This window comes from Chinchilla lanigera, unplaced genomic scaffold (genome assembly GCF_000276665.1).
Source record: "Chinchilla lanigera isolate Chin_1 unplaced genomic scaffold, ChiLan1.0 scaffold00026, whole genome shotgun sequence".
Taxonomy (NCBI): Eukaryota; Metazoa; Chordata; class Mammalia; order Rodentia; family Chinchillidae; genus Chinchilla; species Chinchilla lanigera.
The window spans coordinates 12,389,396-12,404,578 of NW_004955427.1; the positions used below are offsets into that span (position 1 = coordinate 12,389,396).

The 15,183-nt window shown below is 38.9% G+C and overlaps 1 protein-coding gene across 2 annotated transcripts in view; it reads left to right on the forward strand.

The window, feature by feature from the left end:
• The window catches only part of Abhd10 (abhydrolase domain containing 10), a 14,759-nt gene extending 451 nt beyond the window's left edge, over window positions 1–14,308 (forward strand). Inside the window, exons 2-5 of one of the 2 annotated variants that reach the window (XM_005386378.2) lie at window positions 1,868–2,051; window positions 8,565–8,676; window positions 9,045–9,182; window positions 13,376–14,308. In XM_005386378.2, the coding sequence (XP_005386435.1) occupies window positions 1,868–2,051; window positions 8,565–8,676; window positions 9,045–9,182; window positions 13,376–13,720 (779 nt within the window). In that variant the 3' untranslated portion in view covers window positions 13,721–14,308. The remainder of the gene's footprint in view (window positions 1–1,867; window positions 2,052–8,564; window positions 8,677–9,044; window positions 9,183–13,375) is intronic. The other variant, XM_013515213.1, reaches the window with a different exon arrangement.
• Window positions 14,309–15,183: the final 875 nt, after the last annotated feature.

A 15,183-nucleotide genomic window follows, 5' to 3' on the forward strand; every position in this document is an offset into this window, starting at 1 on the left:
CCCGCCGTCCGAGCAGCCCCGCCCCGCGCCTGCGCGCCGCTCTGCCCCGCCCCCGGCGCCGGAAGGGAAGGACGCGTCCGCAGCGCGTTGGTTACGAGCTGCGTCTGGGGCCCTTCGGGTCGTTTCTGCAAAACTGTTAGCCTTGCATTCCCCTGACTCGATGCTTCAAATAGGAGGCGTGTTCTTTGCAAAAGTGCCGCCGCCTTCTTTAAGCCCGTGGCCCTGCTGCTCCCTCAGTGAAAGAACCGTAATATCACTACTTTGCAAAGGAAACCAACATTTAGAAGCATATTCGTACTGTATGTGTGAGGCTGTTAATACCCCTTTGTGTGTTTTTCACACCCTGGACGCGCAGTTGTCAGACGCGTGGTGCCTGGAGTGATAACCTCGTGGCACAGACCCTTTGTTTCCAGTGGAAAATACCCAAAATTTACATAATCAGTTTGACTTACATTCATTTGTAAACAACCAAATGTCAGTTTATTAAAATAGCCTTTCATCCCTTTAGCAAATATTTAGCTTTTATGCACAGCTCATCCTTATGGTCTCAAGATAATTTCTGGATATCGTATTAGAATTTGCCCACTTACAATTCACTGACACTGAGTAAGTTGTAATTTTCTCAGGGGGAGTTTCTGTGTTGGAATATTTGGGGAAGGGTGGAAAGGATTATTTGAGTGCTTAACTCAGGAAATTAGAAATGAACATTATGGCTAATGCAGTGTCCTGACCAACATAAGTGACCCCTGATAGCCCTGTTTTTGCCCTAATGTTTTAAATTTGACATGTTTCTCAATACATGGGAGGTGTAAAACAGTTATGCAAAGGGGGTAGATGTAAAGCCTTCAATTAAGTTTTAAAAAATCAACTTCACAAATCCAGAGTGGGGAAAACGTTTACAGCACACGTAGGAAAAGAAAGAGAAATTTTCACGAACCACAAGAACGTGGAAGAAGACTCCATGTAATGTTTAAAAACGTTTCTTAGTCCAAAAGAACACTGTAAAGAAATATACAAACCTAATGGCTTTGGAGGGACAAACTGGGAATTTTTTTAAAAAATACTTTTTACTTTTTAAGTGTATTTTTATAGTAGGGAAAAAATTAAAACAAGGAAGTGGAGTAATCTTGTAAAGTTTACCATTTGAATTGTTCTATACCATTCACAAAAGTGAAGCCAATGTATAAAACACAAAGGATGCTGAGTCCTATGAGAAATCTGTTGTGAAAATGGTACTATTATATGTTATTCAAGGTTATTTAGAAAGGAATTGCTCCTTGAATTGACTTCACCTGAAGCAAAATTATGATACTTTGTTATCACAGCCCCAGATTTCCTAAGTGCCCTGTGTGAATGAGAGTCAGAAATGAAAGGTTTAGGGTGAGAGTTTGAAACAATTTCCCAAAGGCTGACCCAACCTTTTTTCCCCTACTCATATGCCCAAAGTACAGGATGGAAACTCCTCAAACAAAAAAACCAAAATCTCACAAGAGAGGATTGAATCTAGTCTAGTTAAATCTGAATTGTGATTGATTCTGTTCAGGATAAGTGATACAGTAGCAACAGGAGAATATTTTTTGATGAATCACTGTCCTTTGTTGCCTTGGAATTTCTGCCTCCTTGTGTATTTTCGAAGAATGAAGATTGGATCCTGGCTTAAAAAGTTACTAATCTTGACAAAATTTTAAAGCTGAAGACCTGGTGCAGAGATTTGTTAATTTAGTATGTACTTTGTATCTGGTTTTGTTTGTCCTGTGAATTGGAAATAGTATTTAACATTAACCCAGTGAGTTAAGAAAATTTGAAATAGATGATTTCCCAAAAACTAGTTGGAAACTGTAATTTATGTTCTGTGTACTTTGGTTAGCTTGCAGACAAAAGACATCATTCTCTTTCCTTAATCGACCAGACCTTCCAAAACTGGCTTATAAGAGACTAAAAGGCAAAAGTCCGGGAATTATCTTCATCCCTGGCTACATCTCTAACATGAATGGTACAAAAGCAATGGCGCTTGAGGAATTCTGCAGATCTCTAGGGCATGCCTATATAAGGTAGGAACCACATTTTTCGGAGAACCTGTTCCTGTCATTTAGCATGGCGGTGGAGAACTACTTCTGCTCTCACCAGTTGAAGCAAATGCCAGCACTTTAATAGATTCATTGATTTTAATGGTCTGTAAACTTGCATTTTGTGATACAGGATCATTGTAAAAGTAACCTTTAAAAGACCTTTCTGAAATGTCTTTGTGCCACACTGACGGTGCTGGCAGGAAAAGATATATTAAGGAGATTAGCAGTGACTAAGTTCTTAAGGTGCAATAATCTGTATGACAAAAACACTAGTTGACTTTCTTGTACTCTGCTGCAGTTATATTAGTTTTCTGTGGGAGGTATAACGGTTTATTTGACTGCCTGCTAAAATATGTACTTAGGGCTGTAAGAGTATACATTTAACGTGTATGAAGTACATAAGGACCTGGGTTCAATTCCCAGCACTACACTCACAAAATTTGTAACGTTAGATATATTTAAAAGTATTATAGCTGGCTGTGGTGGCGCACACCCGTAACCCCAGCACTCAAGGGCGGAAACGGGAGGATTGTTGTGAGTTCTAAGCCAGCTTGAACTGCATAGTGAGTTCAAACCCAGCCTGAATGATGAACTACATAGCGGAACCCTGTCTCAAAACACCAAAACAAAAAGAGTATTACAAAGTTAGTATAGCAACTCACGTTTCTGCCGAGTTTTCTTCTTTCACTCCTGTAATCTAATTATGTATGAACATAAAGAGGAGTATATGTTGTTTAACTGAAGCTTACTTTAATAATTTCTGGTTTTTCATACAGACAATTATCTTAGTAAAATAATTTGTTCACTTTGTTGTTACGTTTGTCCTTGCTATCTAATCACTATTAACGTTAATTTCATTTTTAGCTTATTATAAGAGGTTTTACCTGCTGTTTACATATTTTCCAATTTCTCAGTTTACTTTGGTGGTGATTTTTTTGGTGAAAAATTTTCCAGAACAGAGTGTGGTTTAGTTGAAAGAGCATTGAACTGGAATTTAAGAATTCTGGGTTCTAGAATAAATTTAGTAACTGGGACCAGACAAGTCAGTTAATAAACATGGGACCTAACATTGTCATCCAAAAAACAAGAGAGTTGAATTAAAATTTGAATTTTTTTCTAGCATTAATAGCATAAAAATGTATTCACCTCTAAATTTTAGAAGAGTAGTTTCACTAAATTCATTTAATAGTTTTAGAAAATACAGCTATATATAAAACGTTTAGACAGAGCTGGGCGTGGTGGTGCACACCTGGCACACCTGTAATCCCAGCACTCGGGAGGCTGAGGCAGGAGGATCATTGTGAGTTCGAGGCCAGCCTGGGCTACAAAGTGAGCTCAAGGCCAGCCTGAACTGCACAGTGAGACCCTGTCTCAAACAGGACAAAAAAAAAAAAATTTTTTTTTGGACATTATCTCTTCGATATATTAAAAGAAATTATGTCAGTTATATGGAATTAGTCTTAGTTCTATCATGGTAACAGATTAATTTCATTTCCATATTTCAAACTTTTAAAATCTCATTGACTTAACTGTTATTCTCAGGACTGGAGTGTTTTTTGGAAATATTGGGTGTTGAGTAATACACCAAGAGGGCTGGGGATTTAGCTCAGCAGCACAGTGCCTGCCTGGCAAGCGCAAGGTTGTGAGTTGAATTCCCGGTACCAGAAAAAGAAAAAAAAAAAGATGTCAGGATGAGTAATATACCAAGAATTATAAAACAATGCACTATTTTTTAAGGATCTTTCACCTACAGTGGAAAAAATACAAATGTGAAAGTATACAAACACACATCAGAATGTCACTGTCAAAAGAGCAGTGTATTTAATTACATAAAGTGAAGAAAACTGAGGAATGAAGTGGATAAAGAGAACTTTAGAACACTGAAGAAGATAGGAGGAAGGAGCTGTCTGTAGAGAGAGACGGCTTTGAGCAAAACATCAGCAATATGGTGTTGATATCGCTCTTTTGCCCCCTAAAAAGCATTTGAATCAAAAAATCATCATTTTAGTGATGCTGAATTTCACTTGAGGCTGTGACAATTAGAACCGGTTCCTATCTCCCTGTAAGACTTAATGTGAGAAGCCAGGTGTGGTGGCTCATGCCTGTAACCCCAGCACTTGGGAGGCTGAGGCAGGAGGAAAGCCATGAGTTCTAGACCAGCCCGGACGAAGCAGGGAGACTCTGTCTTAACCGTCCCCTCCAAAAAAGATTATGTTGGGTTTCTATATTTTGGATGTCATATGAGTAATACCTTTGTAAGGTATACACCCTTCACTACAAATTTTTTATTTGATCAAATTCCTTTTTATTTCCCCTTATCAAACTTCATTGCCATCTAATCAGTATTAACTATTGATGTCATTTTAGCTTCTTATAAGAGATTTTCTTCTGTCTACATATTTTCCAGTTTTTCAGTATACTTTTTTGATGACTTGCTATAAAATTTTTACACCTTGAAAGATGAAATGGCTAGTTTAATATACAAGAAATAGTACATATGGCCATATGAAAATGATTAATGTCCTGTCTTCATGCTTAAAATTGAGTCAGAGTTTAAGAATATAACATGTGCGTTAGAGGCCAATATTCTCAGGATTATTGTAATAATATTTTTAATTTGAGACTGTGTCTGTGGAGAATTGAGGCTGCTAGGATAGAATAGTGTTACTGTTTAGAAATCTGAAAAGTGCCGAATGTGTTTGAATTAGTATCTTTTGTTGTAGACTAAGGTTCAGTAAGAGTGAACTGCATCTCTATTTTTACCTAGAACCTGTTAGCATCACTAAATGTTTATGAAGGCATCCCTTTGCTTTGCTTTACTTTATTGTGTTTCACAGATACTGAGTTTTTTACAAAATGAAAGTTTATGGCAATCCTGCATCAAGCAAGACTAATACCAGGCACCATTTTTCCTACATTTTAGATGCTCCTTGGTATATTTTAGTAACAGAGTATTTTTAACATGTTCATCCATAATTTGTATGTCTCACTGCTGAGCAGCTTGCCAGACTGGCGGTACGTGCATGTCTGTCCCATGCAGGACTGTACGTACCACTTTGACCCGCAGTGGTACAAGCCGGCTGATGGTACAGGTCATCATGTACCACTGGTTGTGGCTGAAGCCAATGGGAACGTGTTAATCAAAGTATTTTTGTAGGACATAATGTTATTGCACATTTAGTAGACTACACTGTAGTTTAAATATCTTTTTTAATGAGAAAGAAACAATAAAAACGATACAGAATTTCCAAACAAGATAAATTAACAATGACTATTATATTGTGTATTGTTATCTTCAAAGTAGTTACTCAGATTATAAGATACAGGCATACAAAGCTGATTGAACAATATAAGCATAAACCATTCCATTTAATGAACTAATAGAAATTAGTATAATTATCTTAGCTATCTTGTGTATATATATTTTTTCTTCCCCCATCCCAGTTGTTTTTTTCCTTTTGAGCAGTTTCTTTCCCTTTCACAATATCTGTTGTGTATTTTAGATCTTATTTACTCTTTCAGGTTTTTACACTAGGGAGACAATACAATGTTTACACATGTGGGTCTGATTTATTTCATTTATGAGTATGGTCTTCTTAAGTTTATCCTTCTTTATAGCTGAGTAGTACTTCATTGTATAAAAAGATAACATCTTTTTTAACCATTCCTCAGTTGATGGGCATTTGAGTTGTTTCCAAGATTTAGCTATTACAAGTCATGCTGCTATACACATGGGTGCACATACATTGTTGTGGTATACTATCTTTAATTCTTTTGGGAAAATACCCAGAAGGGGAATAGCTGGGTGGAATGGGCCCTCTAATCCTAGTTTTTTGAGGAATCTGCACACTGATTTCCACAGTGCTTGTACCAGTCTACATTCCCACTAACAGTGGAGAAAGATCCTTTTTCCCCACAGCCCCTCCAGCATTTGTTAGTGGTTGATTTCTTAATGATAGCCATTCTTTCTGGGGTGAGATGGAATCTCAGAAATTCATGTGATTCTCTTTATTGCAATATTCAATATCTTGTGGTGGTCTAGAATGAACCTGCAGTATCTCTGAGGTGTGTCTGTATTTTTCTTTATGGAGGAACTCTATAAGTATGTTGCATCCTTACTGTGCATTTGGAAGACAGTTGGAAAGGATGCTGTATGTAACAGTATCCATATACTCTCCAGTAAGGGTAAGAGAAATCAGCGGGTCTCTTTCCCCTCTCTTCTTCTTAGTCTGTCCTCTCGGCACCCTGAATTGATGGGGGAACACTAACTGATTTAGCGTACAGCAGCAAGCTCATTCAGGTTTCCCAAGGATCCAACATCAGTTCACTTCAAACCTAAAGACAATTTTAATTTCATTTTCCTTTATCACTTACAAATCTCTTATCTCTTAGGAAATGTGTTTATACAGTGTATCACATACCCTTTCATATAACCTAAAAATACTGGGTCTCATTAGTTTTCACTAGATTTTAAGAATAAGAAACAGACGAAAGCTCGATATTTGAATGAAGTATTTTTTATTTTAATCTTTCAGTGTACTGATTTAGTGATACTGTCGTCCTCAGTGTGAAGTTTTCATACCTAACCTCTATGAAGAATGCGGAGACAGTACCAGATACGGGCTTTCCCCTGCAGGGTCTTAGCGTCTCACAGGCAGGCATTCTTCCTCTCCCTTCCCTTCTCTTTCTCTCCCTCTCCCCTCCCTCTTCTTAGAGAGCAGGGTATAATAAACTGCCTGTGGCTGACAAATCCTATGGAAGTTTCTTGAGAGAGAGAGATCTTTAACCTAGATAGGATGGTTTTCCACCAAAAAGGTTTATTTGGACTAGGTTCTGAAAAAGAATATTTTAGTGAAGAAGATGATGGAGAAGGAATGGCAGGTGACTAACAAATTAATCAGCTGGCTAATGTAGTACTATAGTTTCGTTTGATAAGTGACAAGAGATCAACCTGAGATGAGAACACAATATTCTTAAACAGTAGGTTGAAGGACTAATGTTGTTGCTTGCAGGGAGCCATTCAACGTAAAGCCAAAGCATAATTTTCAAGAAAAAAACCAACCAGTGCAAAGTAGATTCATCAGGAGACAGTCACGCACACACAGTGAGACTGCTGTGACGATCTGCATTTTAGACCACTGGGACCTGCACCAAGGTGCTGGCCTTCCGAAGTGCAGACAAAGGGTTGAACTGCTAAGAACGGAGAATGAGTGACAGTGCTGGAGGGCAGGCAGCGTCGTGTTCTGGAAAAGCGAACTTGCATAAACAGCCTGCCCTTGACCGGCAGGTCAGAGGAACACAGATACTTGAAACTTGATTGCAACACATAGTATGAAAAATGTTCAGTTCGTACAGAAGAAAGTACCTGGTCCTAAATGGGGAAAGTTTGCCAAAGGAGGTGACATGACTTAGAAGATGACTAGGAATTTGGTTGGGGAAGGAGGGATTTCTTGGCAATGGAACACCATGCAGCGGCTCAAAAGTCCTGAAAGGGCTTTGAGAATTAAGAGTAGTTCGGTGTGAGTAGGGTTTGGGTAGTCTGTGGGCATCAGATGATTCTTTATGACTTATTAAGTTGAGACCTTGAAGGAGAGGTAGAGTTCATAAATCAAGCAGTGTTTGTACGACCTGGATACCTGGGAAGTTGGAAGGGGAATTGAACACATTCATGATGGTGATTTGATTCTGGCCTCCTTCCTCCCTTTCGTTCCGCACTTACCATTTGCAAGGTACTGATACAGGCTCTGAGAGTTTGTGTTCTGGGACGGGAGGCAGGCCACAAATAAGCATCTTTCGTGTCAAGTAGTAATAAGTTCTAGGAAGAAAATAAAATAAGGAAATAGAGAATGATAAAAGAAGCACAGTTTTACTGATTGAATGGTCGCTAAGACTTCTGGGGGTGTAGTATGTGAGCCCACGTCCCGAGTGAAGTGAGGGCCAGTCTGAGTGGGTCTCCGGAGGTGGATGTTCCACACGGGGAGAAGCCGATGAGGCAGGAGTGTGAATGTCCTGTTCCTTCATCTAGAAGAAGGGAAGTGAGAGCTTGGTTGGGACAACAGGAGGGATCCTGAGAACAGGAAGACGTGAGGGGCTGAGGTATGGTAAGGACTTCAGATTTTATAAATACAAAAAGCCTCTGCAGGGTTTCTGCAAGACTTACCTGTTTGAGAGGGATCCTGAAGACCGCTGTGGGGACTAGACTAAGAGTGAGCCATGGATGGAAGAGACCTGGCGGGCGGCTGTTACACTGGTTCAGTCTGAAGGCAGGAGTGACTTGGGCGAGGCTGGCAGCAGTGAAGCGGGTAGGAAAGTGATCAGAGGGCCGGGCTGTTCGATGACTAAGCCAGCAGGCTTTGCACAAATACGCACTGACTGAGGTTTTACTGTATTTTAGGCATTATAGTAAACATTATAAATCTTTAAAAATCTAAGAAACAGCTGTATAGGTAGATATATAACATTTAGATATAAATACATATTTTCCGCTTTTTCCAGGTTTGATTACTCAGGAGTTGGAAATTCAGAGGGTAACTTAGAAGAATGCACGGTGGGGAAATGGAGAAAAGATATTCTTTCTGTAATTGATGGTATAGCTGTAGGACCACAGGTGACTGTTTTTGTTACATACGATTATGAGCATTAACTGTAACCTTACATTTAAGATATCATAGATGTGAAAATTCATTGAACGTTTTAAATGTTTCATAATTTTGATAATTTCGATTTAAAAATTGTGTGTCATTTTAACTCTAATAAAAGTAGCAGTTTACTTTTTATAAATTTTATTCTTATCATTGACGTTATAGACCTAATAGTTTAACAGAATGTTAATTGAGTTCGGTGCCAAATATTAGAAGTCTGGGAACTACGTAACATTTAAAAAAAAATACTTACATTTCTATTAAACTGTCGCTTTCTTACTGTAGAGAAGAAAAAGAAATTGCGCTTTCAAGCCATCTGTATTGTCATTTGTAGATACTGGTCGGGTCTAGCCTTGGTGGGTGGCTCATGCTCCATGCTGCAATTGCACGGCCAGAGAAGGTCATGGCTCTTGTTGGTGTAGCTACAGCTGCAGATGCGCTAGTGACACAGTTTAATCAGCTTCCTGTTGAGGTAAGTCACAAGTCCCTTTACCAAGGTCTGTGTCTTCCCGCCTGTCTTCTACCTTACTTTCAAACGTTTACGTGTCATCTGCCCTTTGCCTTACTACACTGACCTGTCTTTATCCTAGCGGCCTTTTGTACACAGTCTGTCTGCTGCAGTTCACTATTTGGCCTTCAGGATTTCCTTTCAAATCGTTCTGCTAAATATTTCAACCATCTTATGTGATCGCACTTTCCAGTTCCTTTTTTAATCATTTCTTTGACATTCATCATGATGTCTTTTTGCGCCTCTCATTCTCACTTCGTGGTGTCTGGGCAGCAGTGCTTGTCCTTATGACCGCGTTAGACTGGACTACCACGTTCTAAGACAGTGAGCCTGAAGCAGCCTCAGAGCCTGTCTGCAGACCGTACCTGTCAGTCAATCAGTGTGAGCACACTGGAGAGAAAATTTCCCTGTTCTGGCTTCTTTGCTTAGTTGCCATTCATTTTCTAACCTTGAGTCTTCATCTTAAAGGAAAAAAATGTACATTTCATTATTAGCATGTTCTTCACCAACTCATGACAGAAATGAGGCTTCTAAAATACATGGGAAGGTAATTAGTTTATTATACTGTTACCTTGGACACATGTGTAAGCACTTTAGTTGTCTACAAAGATAAGGAAATAATGAGTGATAGTTGTTTATTTTCATCTATGTTTTTTGTTTTGCAATCAGTTGAGTTCTCCTTGGGTGGCTCCCCCGCCAGGAATCCACATTTCACCCGTGAGCCAGACGTGGCATGGTGGTGCACACCTATAATCCTAGCACCCCATCAGGCTGAGGCAAGAGGATCTCTCCAAGTTCCAGGCCAGCCTGGGCTGCTTAGAGAGTTCAGAGCCAGCCTGAACTACAGAGCAAGACCCTGTCCAAACAGCTCCCGCAGATAAGTGAATTTTACCTATGGGACTAAGTTAGTGGCTGACTTTAGACATACGAATTAAAGAAAAAAAGCAACCTAAAGCCAGCAATCTGGGAGCCTATTGCTGGAAGATGCAGGTTTAAGCCCAGCACAGGAGAGTTTGTGAGAGACTGTCTCAAAAAAAAAATTTTTGTTTTTGTCTTTTTGAAACAGGGTCTCGGTATGCAGTTCAGGCTGGCCTTGAGCTCACTTTGTAGCCCACACTGGTCTCGAACTCTCAACGATCCTCCTGCCTCTCAAGTGCTGGGATCACAGGCGTGCACCACCACGCCCAGCTAAAATTTTTTAAAAAGACTAGGACCCAGCTCAGTGCAGAGGCCCTAGGTTCAACTGCCAGTATCGCAGAACAAAACAAACAAAACAGTCCAGAGCACTGGTTCAAGAAGTGATGTTCCCAGGCCAGCAGATCAGCGTCACCTAAGAACTTGCTAGGCTTGCCGATTCTTGAGCTTTATCCTCAGTCAGAAGTGGACAGTATGGGCCCAGCAGTGTATGTTTTAACAAGTCCCTGGAGTAAAGTTTGAGAATCGGTTACAGAGAATCCAAGCAGATGAGAAGAGAAAAAGAAGAAATATGTAGTGTTGAACAAAGTCACTGACTTTTGCCTCAAGTTCTGCATTAAAACCTGAAACCGTGTGTCACCTAAATTGATTCATAGTTCATCTCGGTCTTCCCAGCTCCTTAAGAAAAGACATCGAGTAGCCAGAATCCTCATATTACCCCCTCTGGGTACTAAAATTACAAAGCTGATCTTCCTTGCACTTATTCACAGTGTCTGAATTTTTTTCACTTTCTTTTTTCTCATACATAGTTGCTCAGTCCTCTTGCTTTTTTCAGCATTACCTTTTCCTGCCTTTAAGCCTGGACCCATGCTTCTCATGGGAGGGAGTCACTCAAGGACGTCCCAGATTGGAAAGGAGTCTGTTACGCTTTTTTTTTTTTTTTTTTTGGTAAAGGGCAAGATCCATGGATTTCTTTTGCTTATGTGTATCTGCATCACTCTGTGAGAGGGAAATGTAGATAGCTCCGTGTGTGTCCAAGAAGATCTGTGCTGTGTAAGCCAGGGCTTATCATTGTTAAATGTAAATTAGACCCTCGTTAACTCAGGAGTGAAAGCCTGGCGATGGGCAGAGCGGGGGCACTGGGACCGCTGCCTCTTTTGCACACTGTCAGCAGGTTCTAAAGATGTCCCGGGGCAGAAGTGGAGGATTTTGCCATCCTCTGTAACCTTGGGACTGTGACGCACAGCATTGGTCACTGCTTGCCTGGGAACTTGACCTCCCTCTTAACTGACTGTAATCAGTATCTTATTTGTAAACGAGAGACGAGTGGTTTGGGCTGTAAGCATCTGAAAACCACACTGACTTAATACAGTCTCTTCTTATCTAGAACTGTCTCTACATTGTCTTTGGGTAATACTGCCTTTGTCGGTTCTGAACTTTTATTTTTGAGAGTATGAGACATGAAGCATTTTATAAGGTTAACGTTGTTCTTCAGGTGAGCCACACTCATTCAATTCAATGGCAGATAACAAAGTTAGGATTCAGGTATGACTCAAGTGAAATTATTATTAATTCAGTGTCTCAGTAATTTGCTAGCTTCCGTGTCAGCTAGTAACGAATGGAGCTAAGTTAAAAATATGCCCAAGTTAAAGTTAAAATGTCTATATGTATATATATAAAATGTATATTTTGTTTTCAAATTCTGATTTTTTATCTTTACATTTGCAATAAATTATTTTAAACACAGAAAAATCATAGACCCTTTATTAAAATTTGCATTTTAAAATGTTATGTATGGCTTTCCTTTTGTTATAGCTTTCTTTTTGATGCAGTTTGGGCTGACCTTGAGCTCGCTGAACTATTTTTCTAATGAAAAATACTCTTTATATCATATGATTTCAGGAGCCATATACCTATATACAGCTTGATACTTTATTTCAGATTCTGATAATTTTCTCTTAAGAATTTATTATAGGTAAATAAACATTTGTACCCAAAGATGTTCAGTGTAAGATTATTTTGGACTATTTTGTAGCCTTTATAACTTTCTATAAAATTTTTTAAAACCCAGAAGTACATACTCTACATAAATAAAGTCGCACAGAAAATTGTATATGAATGTGTAATAGACAATATATTTTACATAATTCAGATACAAAAACAAAACACCTTGAAAATTATGGAAGGAAATAAGTCAGAATATTCATGATAACCATAAGGTAATATTATGATTTCTTTATAAATTTTTTTGGATTTTCTGTGAGAAGATTATGGAGAATTTTCTAGAGAAAATTCCAATTTTTATTAGAAAAATCAAGACAAATTATAATCTAAAAAATAGGAATTAGCTGGGCATGGTGGCACAAGCCTGTAATCCCAGGACCTGGGAGACAGGCAGGAGGACTGCTGTGAGTTTGAGGCCAGCCTGGGATACAAAGTGACTTCATGGCCAGCTTGAACTAAACAAACAAAGTAGTAATTGTCAAAGGATCATAGGGTATAGAATGTTTCATTTTAAGAGATGAATGTAGAAAAGATAATTTTCAGTTTCTAGAAAGTATTTGGAAGGCCTCTTTGTTGTCAGAAACAAAACAACGAGAATTTCTTTTCCCGTTCTTAGGACTCTGGAAGGTAAAAACTTCAGTCTGAAATTGCATGAGCATGTGTATCCTTGTCTCACTTCTCAGTTCTGTGCTTGACTCTCCCTCTATCCCTGGCCCATTTTAGGTACTTCTGATGGGTATTTTAGTTTTATGATTTTAAAATGTAAGCAGTTTTTATCTAAGATTTAATTTGATGTAAATATGAATGTTCTTGGACTGATTTCCAGAAATTATCATGCATTTCTCCCCCTCCGCGTCCCTTTGCCATTGTAGTGAAGTAACACCTTATTTAAGAAGCTTTATGATGAAGTTAGACCAATCAAAGTTTGATTCCTAGCTATAACCATTTCTAGCTTTTAACTTTGAAGGTGACCTTTGACTTCTCGAAACCTTGCTGTTATCTTTTATGAAAATGGGATAATAGCAGAATTCTTGCGAGAATTTTGTGAGAGAATGTGTGTAAAGTACCTGTCCCAGTCCCTTGCACATGGCATGTGATTTTTGATGCTTATTATTGGACTTTTATCTGTGTCCTTTTTTATCTGTGTCCTTCAAGGACTGCATTTTTAAAGCTGTTCAAGATTATTGCATGTGTTAATGTGCATACATTCTTCTGTTTTCCCCATTTTTTCCCACTAGGTACAAAAAGAAGCAGAGATAAAAGGCACGTGGAACCTGCCATCAAAATACCACCCAGATGGGTTTTACCGTGTTCAGTACAGTTTCATCAAGGAGGCGGAGCACCACTGCTTGCTGCACAGCCCCATTCCCGTGAGCTGCCCCATGCGGTTGCTCCACGGCATGAAGGACGACATCGTCCCTTGGTACACGTCCATGCAGGTGGCTGACCAAGTGCTCAGCACAGATGTGGATGTCATCCTCCGGAAAGACAGTGGCCACCGGATGAAGGAGAAGGCGGACTTACAGCTTCTTACTTACACTATTGATGACTTAATTGACAAGCTTTCAATTGTAGTTCCCTAGAATCATATTTCTTTTTTTTTTTTTTTTTGCGGTACTGGGCATCGAACTCACGACCTCACGCTTGCCAGGCAGGCGCTTATGCCACTGAGCTATATCCCCAGCCTAGAATCATATTTCTAATTGGTATGTAAACTGACATGTCCAGAAGATTGAAAGAATAGTGAATCAAAGATCCTGATACTTAAGGTTTTTCCCTCTTACCTCTGTTTGTAAATATCAAATAAGTATTTATTTAATGATGTTTCAGCACGAATAATACCAATTGTGGCAAAAGTACTGACTGCTGTTTAGACAGTTTTCTTCTTCCTACAATCTTTGATTTTTTTTTTTTTCATTAAAATCCTATTTTTTTATTCAAGAGATGTTTACCTTTCTTACAAATATGTTAGCTGGGCCACCTCTTATGTTCTTATCTACTTAGAATTATTAGTAAAGCTTGAATATTTGGGGTTTTGTTTCCATTATATATGGAAGTTTGTAAAATAACTTCAGATTTTCAAATGCTATAAAATACAAGAAAACGTTTGTTGAAGCAAGTTGAAATAATTGGCAAAATATCTGAAGCGTAATAAAATTTAAAAGTAAGAATGTGTTATGTTTGAACTCTAAGCTCTTTTCCAAAGGCTCACAACTGTTTACGGTGATAGGAGGACATATTTCTAAATTTTCACTTACCTGTCATATTTAAAAGGTAAAAGATTAGTTCGATCTGAAGAGAAACCAGAGTACATGTCATATTTAAATGGAAAATTCATCTTAATGATGTAGCATTTCTACATAATGATTGATGCAACTGATGAGGAAGTTGATCTTTCTGCATGAATGCCTGCTTGCAGAAATACCTTTTGTCAGTAAGAGACGTGAGTGTAAAGAGCCAAGTGTTTCCACTTAAATCAGAGGACTTCTGACATGGAGTCAGTAAGAAAAGTATGTAAGGATAAAAGGGGTTTCTTTCGATTACTAAAATGAGCATGTATAGGGATCAGCTTTGATGTTACTGAGCTGGTGTGTTTTAGCTATTAATTTTAGCTAAACTTTATTTAGCCTGGTTAGCTTATGTCTGTCAGAGTAAAACTTCTATTAAGTTGGCAACATGACTCACACATAAAATGAGCATGTGTCATAGATGTAACATATTAATGAGGCAGTCAGCAGATAGTAAACCTGGTTCAAAGAACAGTTTAAGAAATAGAGTATTTATAGGCATTGAGTTTGGGGTCAACGTGCTGTGCAGAGAAGTGTCCTGTAGCAGGCTGGCCGATTATCCCTAGAGACCTGCTTTACAAGGTTAGCTGTTGGTTGGCATTTGGGAACGTGGATTTCAAGGGGCTTCCACGCTTCCCACAGCTGCTCAAAGTAGCTACCTGTGCTAAGCTATCACCAAACAATGAGGCTTGTGCTGAACAGTTGATTTTCTGCTGGGAGCCCAGAACTTCGGTGTGCGCTAGGTAGACTACCTACGT